The 18,543-nt window shown below is 45.9% G+C and overlaps 1 protein-coding gene across 6 annotated transcripts in view; it reads left to right on the plus strand.

The window, feature by feature from the left end:
• The window catches only part of LOC119970175 (SH2 domain-containing adapter protein B-like), a 117,054-nt gene that overhangs the window by 49,368 nt on the left and 49,143 nt on the right, over positions 1–18,543 (plus strand). For all 6 annotated transcript variants that reach the window (XM_038804366.1, XM_038804364.1, XM_038804361.1 and 3 more), the window contains one exon: positions 1,470–1,623. In XM_038804366.1, the coding sequence (XP_038660294.1) occupies positions 1,470–1,623 (154 nt within the window). The remainder of the gene's footprint in view (positions 1–1,469; positions 1,624–18,543) is intronic.

Raw genomic sequence — 18,543 nt, forward strand, 5'->3', positions numbered from 1 at the left:
TCTAAAAACACCACATCTGCAGGTCACACATAACCATTACAGAGATCTGGTTACAAGGACATCAAAGCTGGGAACTAAATATTCTGGAATATGACTTTTTAGAAGGACGGGCAGGAAGGAAAAGACAGTCGGTTAGTCTTGTTAGAACGAGACAGAAGAAATAGCAAGAAATGATCTTGAATCTGAAATTATGGATGGAGGGACAAAATAACAAGGGAAACAAAGAGTAATCTATAGGTCCCCAAACTGTAGTCCTACTGTAGGATGGAGAATAAATCGGGAGGCAATGAAGGAATTTAAGAAAGACGGTACATTAACCATGAGTGACTTTAATCTTCTTATGAATTTGGAAAATCAAATTGGCAGAGTTAGCCATGAGAACGAAATCATAGTGTATTCAGGGCAATTTCCTGGAACAATATGTTGTGGATCCAACCAGGGATCAGGGTATTTTCAGTCTGGTAATGTGTAATGAGGCAGGTTTAATAAACAATCCAAGTAAAAGAGCTCCTCTGAAATAGTGGCCATAACATGGCAGAATTTGCCATTCAGTTTGAAAGTGAAAATTTGGGTCAGAAACAACTGTGCTAAACTTAAATAAAATAATTTCAAAAGGAATGAGGGCAGCATTGGCTGGAGTGGACAAGGAAAGGTGTTTAGCAGAAAAGATGGTTGATCAGCAAAAGCAGAAGTTTATGAAAATGGCTCATGACTCACAAAGAAAATATATCCCAGTGAGGAAGAAGGAATCTGGAAAGGGGATAAATCAACGCTGGTTAACCAAGGAAGTTGAGGAAAGTATTAACCGGAAAGAAAAAACATAAAATGTGGCAAAGATTAGTGATAAACCAGAGAATTTGGAAAGTTTTAAAAACCATAAAAAGGGTGAAGACAAACTCTGGGTAAGCTAGCAAGTAATATAAAAACTTATATTAGGAAGGGTTTCTTGTGAAGCACGGTAGCATAGTTGCTTCACAACTCCAGGGTCCCAGGTTCGATTCCCGGCTTGGGTCAAATGTCTGTGTGGAGTCTGCACGTTCTCTCTCTGGGTTTCCTCGAGGTGCTCCAGTTTCCTCCCACAGTCCAAAGATGCGCAGGAGATATGGATTGGCCATGCTAAATTGCCCTTAATATCCAAAAAGGTTAGGTGGGGTTACGGGGATAGGATGGAGGCATGGGCTTAAATTGACTGCTCTTTCCAAGAGCTGGTGCAGACTCGATGGGCTGAATTGCCTCCTTCTGCACTGTAAATTCTATTCTATTGTTTAGTATATAGAAAGGAAGAGAGAACCCAAAGTGAACCCTTAGAATGGCACTAGGGAAATAATAATGGCAAACCAGGGAATGGCAGAGAGGTTAAATAAAAATGTTACATCAACCTTCACAGCAGAAGACGAAGCGAAAAGGAGAAGGCTTTTTGAAGTATGGATTTTAAAGTATGGTTATTTTATCATCTTGTCTCCTTGTAGCTCAGTTCAATGGAATTGAGAAAAGACAATCCTCTCCATTATGTGACAGACGCAGGCAATTGACGACCCCAGATCTGATTAAAAATGGTGGTCTGGAGTTCTATGAGATTATAGGAGAGAGAGTAAATCCAAACACACCACTGGAGAAACAAGTGTAAGTCAACGTTTTCTACTTCTGTGTTCTAAGCAGCCCAGTGTGTGTTTTAACCCTCCGATCAGAGAGAATGATTCAATGTACTAAAGATGCACTGCCTATATTTGCAAGGAGAGAAAATAACTTTGACTGTGGTATAGTACATTGTAGCTGTCGACATACAGTTAGCATTTGACTCCATTTATGCTGCCTGTGTTTTAGCAGGAACGGCACAGTGGCACAGTAGTTAAAACTGTTGCCTCAGTGCCAGGGACCCAGGTTCAGTTCCAACCTTGGGTAACTGTCTGTATGTGGAGTTTGCACTTTCTCCCTGTGTAGGATCTCTCATTTTCTAATAAGAGTTGAAGAGTAGGTTTAGATTGAGTTAATTGAAAAACGTAGTTGGTACAAATTCAGATATAAAAACAAAGGAGCAAAGAAAAACTAACGCCGCACTGAAGGTCAAACTTTCTTACACATGTCCACTTTTGGTAACACTCCGCCCCCCCCCCCCCCCCCCCCCCACCCCCCACCCCCCACCCCCCTCTTTGTTTCCCATTAGCTTAGTAATCCCAAGTTGTGAATCCTGATTTGGCGCACCATCTATATATTTTATAGCAGCAATTTCAGTCTGTAGTTTGTGGACCTGTTTAGCTTCTAATTGGCTTAGTGGCCTCTGCATTTTATGTCAGACATTTATATGACTTGCTGCCGGCTGCACTTACATTGTCACATTTGCGGTTTGGTTTAAAAGCCGATGTGTCACTCTGAAGTGCCACACAAGAGCCTATTCTTCTAAAGGTTAAAAGATAATGCATCACTAAGAGCAAGCAAGCGGAAAGCAGAACAGAGGGACACATTCACAGATGCCTTTGATGGTCCCTTTGTTTAGGAACAGCCTTCAACACTGGAAGCTGATACAATCCTTTAAATATAGGAAACATGCCTATTAGGTTGGGAAATCTTGAGAGGCATTGCCTTAGGAGGGGCTTGAAAAGGCTCTCGATGTCCACCCTATCTAATCCTCTGATCATCTTGTATGCCTCATTAAGTCCCCTCTTAACCTTCTTCTCTCTAACGAAAACAGCCTCAAGTCCTTCAGCCTTTCCTCATATGATCTTCCCTCCATACCAGGCAACATTCTTGTAAAACTCCTCTGTACCCTTTCCAATGCTTCCACACCCTTCCTATAATGTGGCGACCAGAACTGCACACAATACTCCAAATGCGGCCACACCAGAGTTTTGTACAACTGCAACATGACCTCATGGCTCCAAAACTCAATTCCTCTACCAATAAAAGCTAACACACCGTACGCCTTCTTAACAACCCTCTCAACCTGGGTGGCAACTTTCAGGGATCTATGGACATGGACACCGAGATCTCTCTGCTTGTCCACACGACCAAGAATCTTACCATTAGCCCAGTACTCTGCCTTCCTGTTATTCCTTCCAAAATGAATCACCTCACACTTTTCTGCATGAAACTCCATTTGCCACCTGTCAGCCCAGCTCTGCAGCTTATCTATGTCCCTCTGTAACTTGTAACATCCTTCTGCACTGTCCACAACTCCACCGACTTTAGTGTCATTTGCAAATTTACTCACCCATCCTTCTACGCCCTCCTCCAGGTCATTTATAAAAATGACAAACAGCAACGGCCTCAAAACAGATCCTTGTGGTACACCACTAGTAACTGGACACCAGTCAGAGCATTTCCCATCAACCACCACTCTTTGTCTTCTATCAGCTAGCCAATTTCTGATCCAAACTGCTAAATCACCCTGAATCCCATGCCTCTGTATTTTCTGCAATAGCCTACCGTGGGGAACCTTATCAAACGCTTTACTGAAATCCATATACACCACATCAACTGCTTTACCCTCATCCACCTGTTTGGTCACCTTCTCAAAGAACTCAATGAGGTTTGTGAGGCACGACCTACCTTTCACAAAACCATGTTGACTATCTCTAATCAAATTATTCCTTTCCAGATGATTATACATCCTATCTCTTATAAACCTTTCCAAGACTTTTCCCACAACTGAAGTAAGGCTCACTGGTCTATAGTTACCGGGGTTATCTCTACTCCCCTTCTTCTACAAGGGGACAACATTTGCTATCCTCCAGTCTTCTGGCACTATTCCTGTCGGCAAAGATGACTTAAAGATCAAAGCCAAAGGCTCAGCAATCTCCTCCCAAGCTTCCCAGAGAATCCTAGGATAAATCCCATCCGGCCCAGGGGACTTATCTATTTTCACACTTTCCAGAATTGCTAACACCTCCTCCTTATGAACCTCAAGCCCTTCTAGTCTAGTAGCCTGTATCTCAGTATTCTCCTCGACAACATTGTCTTTCTCCTGTGTGAATACTGACGTAAAATACTCATTTAGCACCTCTCCTATCTCCTCGGACTCTACGCACAACTTCCCACTACTGTCCTTGACTGGCCCTACTCTTACCTTAGTCATTCTTTTATTCCTGACATACCTATAGAAAGCTTTAGGGTTATCCTTGATCCTACCTGCCAAAGACTTCTCATGTCCTCGCTTGGCTCTTCTTAGCTCTCTCTTTAGAGCCTTCCTAGATAACTTGTAACTCAAGTAACCCAACTGTACCATCACGGCTCATCTTCATATAAGCCTCCTTCTTCCTCTTGACAAGTGTTTCAACTGCTTTAGTAACCCATGGTTCCCTCACTCGACCACTTCCTCCCTGCCTAACAGGTACATACTTATCAAGGACACGCAGCAGCTGATCCTTGAACATGCTCCACATTTCCATGGTGTCCATCCCCTGCAGTTTTCCTCTCCAGGCGATGCATCCTAAGTCTTGCCTCATCGCATCATAATTGCCTTTCCCCCAGCAATAACTCTTGCCCTGCGGTTTATACCTATCCCTTTCCATCGCTAGAGTAAACGTAATCGAATTGTGGTCACTATCACCAAAATGCTCACCTACCTCCAAATCTAACACCTGTCCTGGTTCATTACCCAGTACCAAATCCAATACGGCCTCGCCTCTTGTTGGTCTATCTACATACTGCATCAGGAAACCCTCCTGCAGGCATTGGACAAAAACGGATCCATCTAAAGTACTCGAACTATAGTGTTTCCAGTCAATATTTGGAAAGTTAAAGTCCCCCATAACAACTACCCTGTTATTTTCGCTCCTATCCAGAATCACCTTTGCAATCTTTTCCTCTACATCTCTGGAACTTTTCGGAGGCCTATAGAAAAGCCCTAACAGGGTGACCTCTCCTTTCCTGTTTCCTAACTCAGCCCATACTACCTCAGTATTCGAGTCCTCATCAAATGTCCTCTCAGCCACCGTAATACTATCCTTGACTAACAATGCCACCCCTCCCCCTCTCTTACCACCTTCCCTGAGCTTACTGAAATATCTAAACCCCAGCACCTGCAACAACCATTCCTCGCCCTGCTCTATCCATGTCTCCGAAATGGCTACAACATCGAAGTCCAAGGTACTAACCCATGCCGCAAGCTCACCCACCTTATTCCGGATGCTCCTGGCATTGAAGTAGACGCACTTTAGACCACCTTCCTTCCTGCCGGTACACTCCTGCAACTTTGAAACCTTACTCATGACCTCACTACTCTCAGCTTCTTGTGTACTGGAGCTACAATTCAGGTTCCCAATCCCCTGCTGAACTAGTTTAAGCCCTCCCGAAGAGCATTAGCAAACCTCCCCCCGAGGATATTAGTACCCCTCTGGTCCAGGTGTAGACCATCCCGTTTGTTGAGGTCCCACCTACCCCAGAATGAGCCCCAATTGTCCAGGAATCTGACGCCCTCCCTCCTGCACCATCCCTGCTCTCTCTCCCTATTCCTCGACTCGCTAGCACGTGGCACGGGTAACAACCCAGAGATAATAACTCTGTTTGTTGAAGCTCTAAGTTTCCACCCTAGCTCCCTGAATTCCTGCCTTACATCCCTATCCCTTTTCCTACCTATGTCGTTGGTACCTATGTGGACCACGACTTGGGGCTGCTCCCCCTCCCCCTTAAGGATCCCGAAAACACGATCTGAAACATAGCTGACCCTGGCACCTGTTCCCACAGAATCTAACTATGGAGTCTCCAATGACTAATGTTCTACTCCTTTCCCCCCTTCCCTTCTGTGCCAGAGACCTGTACCCCATGGCTGACCCCTGGTAAGTCGTCCCTCCCAACAGTATCCAAAGGGAACGACCACAGGGGATCCCTGTACTGACTGCTTACCCCCAGCCCCTTTCACCGTCACCTGTCTATCTTTATTCTTTGGCGTAACTACCTCCCTGAAGCTTCTATCTATGACACCCTCTGCCTCCCGAATGATCCGAAGTTCATCCAGCTCCAGCTCCAGTTCCCGAACACAGTTTTTGAGGAGCTGGAGTTGGGTGCACTTCCCACAGATGAGATCAGCAGGGACACTGACGGCGTCCCTCACCTCAAACATTCTGCAGGAGGAGCATTGTACTGCCTTCCCTGACATCACCTCTAGATTTAAAAAAAACAAGAAAAAGAAAGGAAGAGCTTACTTGATATTCCCTCAAACCCTTGGGTTAGAGGAGGTGGAAGGGTGGGGGACACTGCAAGTGTATTGTCTCGGGTTTAGCAACCACCCGACTTGTTAAAGGCACTCACCTTCCCGACAGGCCCCTGCTCCCGCCGAAAGTCCGGAGGCCGCTCTCGCTGGAAGGTAAGCAAATTTAAAGGCACTCACTCACTCACAAATGGTCAAAAGATAACCCACTGACTGCCATGTCTCAGTGTCACCAGTTATGTTGATCAGATAGTTACCCTCTCCACGTGAGGTCGTTCCCTCACAGAAGGAGAATGAATGGGAGGTGTTCTGGAAGATATACCACTCGGGCATTTCAGACGCGTTAAAGGGGATAGGTCTAAAGGGAATGCATCCCTTAGAGTGGATGGGAATGTAAGCACATACCAACAGCTGGAGAGATTGGAGTCTTTTGGCATACGTATCGGACATGTAAAGGAAGGTGTTGACATTCAACTCCTTGGGAACTTGTCGGGGCACAGCATAGCTGGTATGGTTCGTCAGGGAAAGCAAGGAATGCAAAAATGTTAAAGGCAAGCAACGGATATAACAATAATCTTAAACATATTGGCAAATAAGAATGATCCTTTTAACAGAAAGGAGTTTTAATCACAGTGTGCTTGTTTAATGTGAGATGCGTGAATCCAAGCTTTCTTCCCCTGGACTTTAACAGCTGCTTGGGTGGTCAGTAGCACCTGAAAGGGCACTTCCAACTTGGCATCCAGAGGTCCTTTATGTATTTTCTCAGATGTTATTGTGTCCTCCTTCTTGTGGATCTCCCCAGGTTGCCAATACCTATTGAGAAGCACAGCTAATAGCATTTTTTAGATTCTGACAATATTCTAGTGACAATCGGCTTTTCGCAAATCAATGGTTCCTGGCAGAGACATGGGTCTCCCTGTTACAATTTCAAATGGACTTAGACCCGTAGTTCTATTCGGAGTTCCCCTAATACTGCACAGGACTATTGATCGTGCCTGGGGCTACGGTATTTCTTCCTGATGATATTTGACAAGTAATTGCGTCAGAGTTTGGTTCATTTGTTCCACTTGCCCTGACAAAAGTTGGTGATGAGGACAATGCAAGTCCCAGGTAATGCTTCGTAATCTATTGGCAGACTACACCTGTAACGTGAGATTCCTGGTCAGGGTCAATGCTTGTCAGGGAATATAATCTTACATAGGGCCATGGCCATATGATTGGCTGTGGCCCTTCTAGTTGAGACATCTTCCATCGATCGTGAGAACTTGTCGACCATCACAAGGACGTTGGTGTATCCTTGAAATGGAGGGATGGCGGAAGGGAGAGAAAGTCGACCTGCAAATGGTGGAATAATTTGGCAGGGGGCTCCGTTGGGGCATTACGGTAGCACAGTGGTTAACACAGTTGCTTCACAGCTCCAGGGTCCCAGGTTCGATTCCCGGCTTGGGTCACTGTCTGTGCAGAGTCTGCACGTTCTCCCCGTGTCTGCGTGGGTTTCCTCCGGGTGCTTTGGTTTCCACCCACAGTCCAAAGAATGCAGGTTAGGCGGATTGGCCATGCTAAATTGCCCTCAGTGTCCAAAAAGGTAAAGTGGGGTTACTGGGATAGGTTGGAGGTGTGGGCTTAAATTGGCTGCTTTTTCCAAGGGCCGGTGCAGACTCGATGGGCTGAATGGCCTCCTTCTGCACTCTAAATTCTATCAGTCTATGATTACCGTGATAGGTCAGGGGTTATTTTTCTGGCCGATCACACAGCGGTCTGCGACAAACTGGGTGTGTTTTTTGAATCCCCGACCCCACCAGTTTTTCTGGAACCATGTCGTCATTTGATGCCGGGCCAAGTGCCCCATGAGTGCATCTGTTGTGCTAAAAAGGGCATCAATGCTTGTGGCGCGACTGGCTTGTCAGTACCTCTTTGTCTCCAGATGCCTTCATCACATGCTTAATTTTTGGCTCAATCCATGTCCACTGTTGCTCTTGAGAGCAGTTGCCTTGCATTGTCTGTCGGTCTCGAGTTAGACTGATTGCTCCCAGTCTGCATATTTGTGTTGGTTGCTCCGGGGAAGTGCATTGTGAGGCGGCTTCTTTGGCTGCCTGCTTGGCTCAGGCATTTCCTTGTGCTTCTGTAGTATTTTCCTTCGTAAGGGCCTTGCACTTCAAAATGGAAACTTCGTGGGGCAATTGAATGGCTTCGAGTAAGTCTTGTACCTCTTTCCCATTTTGAACAGTGAGAAATCCTCTTCTCCGCTCTAACTGGCCAAAGTCGTGAGCAACTGAAAGCTGTACCTTGAGTCTGTACAGATGTTAGCTGTCTGCCCTTTTGTTATCCGGCATTCCTCCACCAGGACCCATAACTCAACCCTTTGCCACAATTTCATGCAGACTTGTGACCGACCATCCTGCTTTTCGGATGCCATTGTCAACAAAGGAGGAGCCGTCTGTAAACAGGATCAGGTCTGGTTTGTGCAATAGTTCCTCTGCTGCCAAGCTCGACTCCTCTATTTTGTTCATGATCTCCAGACAGTCATGCTCCTCTCCTCCCCCCTCTTGCTCCTCAGGAAGCGGGAGCATAGATGATGGGTTTGCTGGGCTAGCCCGGACAATGTGGAGATGAGGGGCTTCCAGGATCGCCATCCATCTTGTCTATCTGGCTGCAGTAACCTGGGATACCCTGTTAATTGGCAGCAAAGTGTGTATGGCATGGGGGGACTTGACGGTAAGCTTTTATTAATCTTTATTATTGTCACAAGTAGGCGTACATAAACACTGCAATGAAGTTAGTGTGAAAAACCCCTAGTCATCACATTCCGGCGCCTGTTTGAGTACACGGAGGGAGAATTCAGAATGTCCAATTCACCTAACAAGCACTTTCGGGACTTGTGGGAGGAAACCGGAGCACCCGGAGGAAACCCACGCAAACACGGGGAGAACGTACAGACTCCGCACAAATCAGTACCATATCCACAGTGGCCATCACAGTCCAACACATGGCTTCCATGACTCGAAGGCAACTTTCCCATCCGAGGGCCACTGCGTCCAGTTTTCCCGAATAGTACTCAATGGGTCTCTGCTGAATCCCATGTTCTTGAGCCAGTATTGCGGTCATAGAGCCTTCTTTCTCATGGACAAACAAAGTAAATAGCTTCCCTCGTTAGGGCTTCCCAGAGCCTGTGCCAAATATGCCTTTTTCAGATTTGTGAAGGCCTCTAGTTCTGCTATGAGGGCGACTGCTTCCTGATGTCAGCTTCTCCTTTAAGAGGTCATTCAATGGCTGAGCAAGCTGTGAGCAGCAGTAGATCTAATTTTGCTTAAAGTTACACCCACCCAAAAAGAACCTGAATTCTTGGATAGCAGTGAGCTGTTTGGCAGCCCGAATGGCTATGGTCTTATCCTGGGTAAGTTCTCTCTTTCCTTTCAAAATCTTTTGCCCCAGGTGCACAACCTTTTCTTGGGCAATTTGTGCTTTGGCGATGTTGGTTTTATGTCCTTTCAGGTGGAGGTGCAGCATAGTATGTAGGTCTTGTTTGTGTTGTTCTTCCATGTTGGACAGAGGGGAGGAGCCCAGTGGTAATAGCTATGCTCCAGATGTGGTACCAAATAAGGCAACATTTCGACCTAACCAAAATGTCCAACGTGACCCCCATCTCCAACAACCACAGCTTCACACCTGCACTAACAGACAGCACCTTCAAAAGGTGGAGACAGGACAAGAGGACTCAGATGGTTAGGGAAATGTACACAGACAATAGTTAGCAACCCTAGGGAACTCATGGAGAGAGGCTCCAGCTTCCAAGAGGTAATCACCTGAGAGACATTCAGGTCAAAAGGTTCCTCTGCAAGGAAACAACAATATATCTCCAGATACCAGGATACTCATTAGTAGAAGAACTGTGGAGATAGGGGGAGGACTGTGGATCGAAACACTGTGAAGGGCGAACTCACCTGCACATGCTGAACCTATTGCAGCAAAAAGTGGTGCACAGAGAGCACCTAAGCAGAATTCGAATGATTGGATTCTTTCCAGAAGTGGAGGACAAATGCGAGTGGTGCCAAGCACACCCACATGTTCTGGTCCTTCCTTGTGGGTTTCTGAATGACCTTCTTGAATCAATGTCCAAGTGTGAGAACATAAGAACATAAGAACTAGGAGCAGGAGTAGGCCTCTGGCCCCTCGAGCATGCTCCACCATTCAATGAGATCATGGCTGATCTTTTGTGGACTCAGCTTCACTTTCCGGCCCGATCACCATAACCCTTAATCCCTTTATTCTTCAAAAAACTATCTATCTTTACCTTAAAAACATTTAATGAAGGAGCCTCAACTGCTTCTCTGGGCAAGGAATTCCATAGATTCACAACCCTTTGGGTGAAGAAGTTCCGCCTAGACTCAGTCCTAAATGTACTTCTCCTTATTTTGAGGCTATGCCCCCTAGTTCTGCTTTCACCCGCCAATGGAAACAACCTGCCCGCATCTATCCTATCTATTCCCTTCATAATTTTATATGTTTCTATAAGATCCCCCCCGCATCCTTCTAAATTCCAATGAGTACAGTCCCAGTCTACTCAACCTCCTCGTAATCCAACCCCTTCAGCTCTGGGATTAACCTAGTGAATCTCCTCTGCACACCCTCCAGCGCTAGTACATCCTTTCTCAAGTAAGGAGACCAAAATTGAACACAATACTCCAGGTGTGGCCTCACTAACACCTTATAAAATTGCAGCACAACCTCCCTAGTCTTAAACTCCATCCCTCTAGCAATGAAGGACAAAATTCCATTTGCCTTCTTAATCACCTGTTGCACCTGTAAACCAACTTTCTGTGACTTATGCATGAGCACACCCAGGTCTCTGCACAGCAGCATGCTTTAATATTTTATCATTTAAATAATAATCCCATTTACTGTTATTCCTACCAAAATGGATAACCTCACATTTGTCAACATTATATTCCATCTGCCAGACACTAGCCCATTCACCTAACCTATCCAAATCCCTCTGCAGACTTCCAGTATCCTCTACACTTTTCGCTTTACCACTCATCTTAGTGTCATCTGCAAACTTGGACACATTGCCCTTGGTCCCCAACTCCAAATCATCAATGTAAATTGTGAACAATTGTGGGCCCAATGCGGATCCCTGAGGGACACCACCAGCTACTGATTGCCAACCAGAGAAACACCCATTAATCCCCACTCTTTGCTTTCTATTAATTAACCAATCCTCTATCCATGCTGTGACTTTACCCTTAATGCCATGTATCTTTATCTCAACCTTTTGTGTCACCTTGTCAATGGCTTTCTGGAAATTCAGATATACCACATCCATTGGCTCCCTGTTATCTACCGCACTGGTAATGTCCGCAAAAAATTCCACTAAATTAGTTAGGCACGACCTGCCCTTTATGAACCCAGGCTGCATCTGCCCAATGGGACAATTTCTATCCAGATGCCTCACTATTTCATCCTTGATGATAGATTCCAGCATCTTCCCTACTACTGAAGTTAAGCTCACTGGCCTATAATTACCTGCTCTCTGCCTACCTCCTTTTTTAAACAGTGGTTTCACGTTTGCTAATTTCCAATCAACCGGGACCACCCCAGAGTCTAGTTAATTTTGGTAAATTATCACTGCATTTGCAATTTCCCTAGCCATCTCTTTTAGCACTCTGGGATGCATTCCATCAGGGCCAGGAGACTTGTCTACTTTTAGCCCCATTAGCTTGTCCATCACTACCTCCTTGGTGATAACAATCCTCTCAAGGTCCTTACCTGTCATAGCCTCATTCCTGTCAGTCACTGGCATGTTATTTGTGTCTTCCACTGTGAAGACCGACCCAAAAATCCTGTTCAGTTCCTCAGCCATTTCCTCCGCTCCCATTATTAAAACTCCCTTCTCATCCTCTAAAGGACCAATATTTATCTTAGCCACTCTTGGTTTACCCTTGCACCAGGGAGGCAACAGACCATCCTGGAGTCTCAATTGCATCCGCAGAACCGCGTGTCTATTCCCCTTATGATTGAGTCCCCTATCACTATAGCCCTGCGATTTTTCTTCCTGCCCTGCTGCGCAGCAGAGCCAGCCATGGTGCCATGAACCTGGCTGCTGCTGCCTTCTCCTGATGAGCCATCTCCCTCAACAGTATCTAAAGCGGTATATTAGTTTTGCAGATAGATGACCGCAGGGGACACCTGCACTGCCTTCCTACTCTTGCTCTGTCTTTTGGTCACCCATTTTCTATCTCCCTCAGTAACTTTCACCTTCGGTGTGACCAACTCACTAAACCTGCTATCCACGACCTCCTCAGCATCGCGGATGCTCCAAAGTGAGTCCATCCGCAGCTCCAGAGCCGTCAAGCGGTCTTAACAGGAGCTGCAACTGATCACACTTCTTGCACGTGAAAGAGCCAGGGACAGTGGACGTGTTCCTGAGCTCCCACATCACACACGAGGAGCATGACACGGTTCTGGGACCGCCTGCCATGTCTTAAACCTTAGGTAAACTTATACAACTACAATTTCAAAAAACGAAAGAAAAATAAATAAATTAGACAATGAAAAGAAAATTACTTAACAGTCACTTACCAGGGTTAAAAGCACCTCCTCCCCACACAGCTTCGAATTCCCACCTAGCTTCAAATTCCCAAACTCACTCTTGGTTGTGCCTCACTCTGGCTGTGTCTTCTCTGGCTCACTGGGAGAACTCACCCAGGGTCTCAGATGCTCCCTGGTTCTCTCCCTTTCCTCAGCAGAATTAGACTTGCCACTTACCTTTCCTGATTACCTCACTGCACCAAATTACTAAATTCCAACTTCCCACTCTGGATGTGCTCACTCCGGCTGTGTCTTCTCGACTTGCGCAAAGCTTACTGAGTGCGCTTTCTGTCTGTCTTTTATACAGACCTCAGCTAACCAGCATGACCCACACTACCTAAACTTCAAAGAGAAGACTACAATGTGCACCTTTGTGCCCCTAAGCAGGCCTCAGGTGACTGACAGATAATTGCCTCTCAGCAATTAGGGTGGAGGCAGCTTCAGCCAATCAGACACTAATCTACACACTGCACTTTTAACTGAAAAACAGCAGAATTAGACTTGCCACTTACCTTTCCTGATTACCTCACTGCACCAAATTACCAAGTTCCAACTTCCCACTCTGGATGTGCCTCACTCCGGCTGTGTCTTCTCGACTTGCGCAAAGCTTCAGAGGGTGGAGCCATGCCCAAAAGTGATGGTCTTTGGGGTCTTAAGAGTCTCAGAGCAGCCAGAACTCTTTATGGACAGTGGAGCAATGCCATGGGACAGAACAGAAAAGGAGAGGGGGGCAAGGCGGAGGAAGGGGGCAAAAGCACGCAAAAGGAACGCGAGGGAGAAACAGGAGGGTCTGAGGGCAATCTAAGACCCAAAACAAGCTGTAAATAGACGCTTGGATTTGATTCATTGTCACATCTACCGAAGTACAGTGAAAAGTATTTTCCTGCGGCCGAGGGAACGTACACATTATATACATAGTAAACAAAAAAGATTAATTGACAGAATACATTGACAAATGGCACATCGGCAAACAGTGATTGGTTACAGTGCGGAACAAGGGGTCAAACAAAGCAAATACATGAGCAAGAGCAGCATATGGTGTCGTGAATAGTGTTCTTCCAGGGAACAGATCCGTCCGAGAGAGAGTCGTTGAGGAGTCTAGTAGCTGTCGGGAGGAAACTGTTCCTATGTCTGGATGTGCGGGTCTTCAGGTACCTTCTGCCTGATGGAAGGGTCTGGAAGAACGCAAATTCCTGAGGCAACGGGAGATGTATACGGAATCAATGTGAGGGTGGCAAGCTTGTGTGATGTGTTGGGCTGAGTTCACTACACTCTGCAGTTTATTGCGATCTTGGGCCGAGCAATTTCCCATACCAAGTTGTGATGCAGCCGGATCGGATGCACTCTATTGCACATCTATAGAAGTTTGTGCGAGTCGATGCGGGCATACCGAATTTCTTTCGTCTCCATAGGAAGTAGGGACGTTGGGAATACATGTGTTGGCCATATTGGCGAATGTAAACTATGCATGTTGACTACACATCTACCACAGATCTACAGAAGATGCTTGTGAATTTTGGCGTTGTTTTGCAATTTATAACTGATCAATTGTTGGATAAAAAATATGAAAACTCAGTAAAAGAATTTCAAACAACCTTTATTTCAAATGCACCCTCAGCCCCCAATGAGTTATTGTTCTTTTTTTGGAGATTTTGCCTGAACTCTATCCTCCAGGCTAAATTCGGGAAAATGAGGCTAAGTCTGTTTTGCAAACGACAGCCCATCAATAGTTCCGCCAGAGCAACGCCGTCGTGGAATGTGGAGTAATCCTACATGACAAAAGAAATGTGAAATCTTGGTATCCGAGGAGGCCGGCGACTGTTTCCTCATTCTGGCTTTTAATGTCTGCACAGCGTGCTCCGCCAAACCCATTCATTGACGGGTGATATGGTGCCAATTTTATATGTCTAATCCCTTTGAAAGATGGAACTTCTGGAATTCCATGCTGGTATATGTGGTACCGTTGTTTGAAACAAGGACCATGAACACAAAACATTAGCGTAATTGCTTGACGGTCGCAAAAGATGTAGTGGAATGCACTCCACAGCTACTGCGCTGAATTCCCCACAGGTAAAGCCATGAGAGTCCCACGCCGTCGGGAACTCAGCCGGTCGGGTGCGGAGCATCGGGGGGGGGGGGGGACCTCCGGCAACGTCCTGAGGCCGTCGATGCAGCGTACTGCTGGTAGTACACTGCTTTGGAGGGGACAGAGCATTGCAAAAGAGCGCCGCCCCCCCCCCGATTTCGTCGGAAACTGGGATTCTTCGGCTGATCACCGAACACGATTTAGCCGTTGGCGACAAGAGAATCCTGCCCCATACGTTTAGTTTTTGACAGAATAGGGTATTTTTGTGTCCAAGACCTGATTTGTCTTACGGACACCAGTAATGTCTCCAAGACGTTTGCCATCACAACTTCCTTGGGTACCAGAGGGGATTAGAGTTAATCGATAATGGGAATGGCATATCTAGAGTAATAGCTAATCATCCCCAAGCAGGACTTCAATTCCATAGTGTTTTTCAGGGTGGACATTTCTCTGATGGTCTTTATCTTCTCCATTAGGTGCAACTCTTTTGCAACAACCCTGTAGCCCAAAGAGGTCATTTTTCCCTTTGCAAGTGTATGCCAGTGTTCGAGAACGGTAGCACAATGGTTAGCACTGTTGCTTCACAGTGCCAGGAATCCAGGTTCGATTCCCGGCGTGGGTCACTGTGTGGAGTCTGCACGTTCTTCCCTTGTCTGCGTGGGTTTCCTCCGGATGCTCCGGTTTCGTCCCACAAGTCCTGAAAGACACAATGTTAGGTAATTTGGACATTCTGAGTTCTCCCTCCATGCACCCAAACAGGCGCCGGAGTCTGGCGACCAGGGATTTTCACTGTAACTTAATTGCAGTGTTAATGTAAGCCTATTTGTGACATTAAAGATTATTATTACAAGTTGACTCATGTTCTTATCCCAAGGAACTGGTAATCAGGACATCATCTAAATAAACGGCACCTTTGGGCAGTCCCTGAAACAGATTTTCCATGGTGCGTTGAAAAATTGGGTATGCTGATTATACCTCAAAGACACCACACAGCTTCAGTAATCAATGTATAACACTTAATGAATTCCCCCTTTCAACTGTTCCAATTCAACAACAAAATCCAATAAACCAAACACCCCTATTCAAGGGTGTGGCCCAGCACGCTGTATTCTCACTTGAATGGGACTGGTCTTTTTTCCGAAATTCTGAACCAGTCTCTGAACCAGCAGATTCACACTCCTTCCGGAAAGCAAACTATATATTTTAAGTTACCAAAGCAGGTACCCACGACCTGTTTACTTCTGGAAACATTTTTAAAATGAAAATATAGAAAGACAGGGAATACTTCTTTCTCCTCGAGTTCACAGCAGTCACAGCAAATGAAACCAAAACATCTGACACAGCCACAGCCCAGCTCCACCCACACAATGGCATCACTGAAGCCATGTGATAAGACGAAAACCTTTATTGAAGGGACACTCACATGACAATAATCATACAAATCTTTCAGCATGTTGATGGGTAAGGCACTCGGAACGCCTCATCTAACTTCAGTTGCAAGTAAGCATGGCTCATGTCCATAAGACCACAAAGACATAGGAGCAGAATTAGGCCACTCGGCCCATCAAGTCTTCTCCGCCATTCAATCATGGCTGATATTTTTCTCATCCCCATTCTCCTGTGTTCTCCCCATAACCCTTTAGTTATGGATCGTCCCTTTAGTTTGAGATGGTTTTAGTTTTTCCTACAAGTGGAAACATCCTCTCTACAACCACTCTATCCAGGCCTCGCAGTATCCTGTAAGTTTCAATAAGATCACCCATCATCCTTCGAAACTCCCAACGAGTACAGACCCGGAGTCCTCATACGACAAGCTCTTCATTCCAGGGATCATTCTTGTGAACCTCCTCTGGACCCTTTCCAAGGCCAGCACATTCTTCCTTGGGGACGGGGCACAAAACTGCTTTATCTTCCCCAGTTTGTCCCGGAAGACCTCTGAAAACTTTTGGATAACTTCATACAATGCCCCCTTGCCCAGTTTGAATAGTTTCACCCAATTAAATGTTATGTTTGGAGTCAGTCACATTGAACTTGGACTATGTCCATTTATGACAAGTGGGAGCCAGGCTGACTGCCACCCATAAGCTACTGGGGGCACCGTAGTCCCCTTGATTTTTAGCACCTCTCCTGTATCAATGGCTAATTGGGACGCAGTGTTCTTCAACCCAAAGGTTGGACCTCGTCCTGTAAGTAATGATAAATTTGTTCACCTGTAACGGTTGCTGAAGCCCTGGTGTCTACTTCCATCTTTAAAGAGCATCCTTGACAAATAGTATTACAGTTATTGCAGCAACTCTACCAACGTTGACATGGTTCAACATCAACATTCAACATCATGATCAGTTGACTGGTATTCCCCCATACTGTAATCAGCTGCCAATTTGTTTTTGTCCCCTTCCTGGCTGGCAGACTCTGTTTGTCTCTGTATCAATGCCTCAAGTGGCCTCTTTTACCATATCGGAAACACTCGGCCTCTAGGATCCTGCACCTGTCTGGGGCGTGACTACTCCACAATGAAAACACTCAGTAAAATTTGTTGTCCAATCAAGGTTGCGGCTCCAGCACCAGTTCGCTCCACGGGTGAAGCTTCCCCTATCTTAATTGTAAGCTTTGTTCCTGGTGCTACTATTTGTGGCCCCTTGCTGCAGCTGTGAATCTCGTCCCCAGGTACGCTTTGCAAGTCCTGGGCACCTTTCTTGGCCCCTTCCCTGGATAAATTATTTCCGTTGCCCTTTTTAAGTCCAGCTCTGATTCCGCCAGAAATTATTTCTGAATAGCCACTTGTTCACCCCACATACCAGCCTGTCGCATAACGTGTCATTCAAATACATCCCAAAATCACAATATTTCGCTAACTTCCTCAAGCTGGTCATAAAAACTGCAAATGGATTCTCCTGGAGCCCTCCTGAACTTATACCGCTGAAGGATGATAGAGCATTTCGAGCGATAATGACCTTTAATTCCAAAAGATCATTAAATGATTTAGACTCGGGGGGTGGGGCCTCGGAGATGTCAAGCGAGTTTTTACACTAGACATTTGGGTGTCACAGGCCATGAGCAAAATAATTATTTGGCTTTTGTCCCCTTCTATGCCGTTTTCTCTGAAAAAATAACGTATACGCTCCACAATTGCACACAATCTGCATTGAAAGACTCGAGCTTACAAAAAGTGGCATAATGGTGCTCCTCCTGCTGTGCTCTGGAAATAACTAGGCACCAGATCTGGAAACCTTAATGTAGTTGTCCTGCAATCGGGTCCCTTTTATAAAAATGTTTTTTATTGGTTTTCACATTTTATGTTGCCCATTTCAGTTTGTAAGTTAAATTACAAGCCACCCCCCTCCCACCTGCTCTACTGGTTACTGGCTAGGTCTTGAAAAAAGTTGGTGAATGGCTTCTACGAACTGTGGAAGCCCTCTTCTGACCCGTGGTTGTCAAATTTTGGGTCTTCTCCATTTGGAGGAATTCCAACAGGTCGGACAGCCAGTCTGCAGCTTTGGGTGGTGCTGCCAATACACCAGTCGGGCAGGATTCTCTGACAGACGATTATGGAGGCAAAGGCTAGGGTGTTGGCCCCCTCCCCATAAAGTGTTCTGGCTGCTGTGAGACCCCGAAGACTGCCAATTTCTGGCATGGCTCCAACCTCACCCCGAGAAGGCTCTGAACTTCTTTAGGAGCTTCCTGATCCCTTCCATGCTGGCCTGGGGGTATAGAACATAGAACA

This window comes from Scyliorhinus canicula, chromosome 8 (assembly GCF_902713615.1).
Source record: "Scyliorhinus canicula chromosome 8, sScyCan1.1, whole genome shotgun sequence".
NCBI classification, from domain to species: Eukaryota; Metazoa; Chordata; class Chondrichthyes; order Carcharhiniformes; family Scyliorhinidae; genus Scyliorhinus; species Scyliorhinus canicula.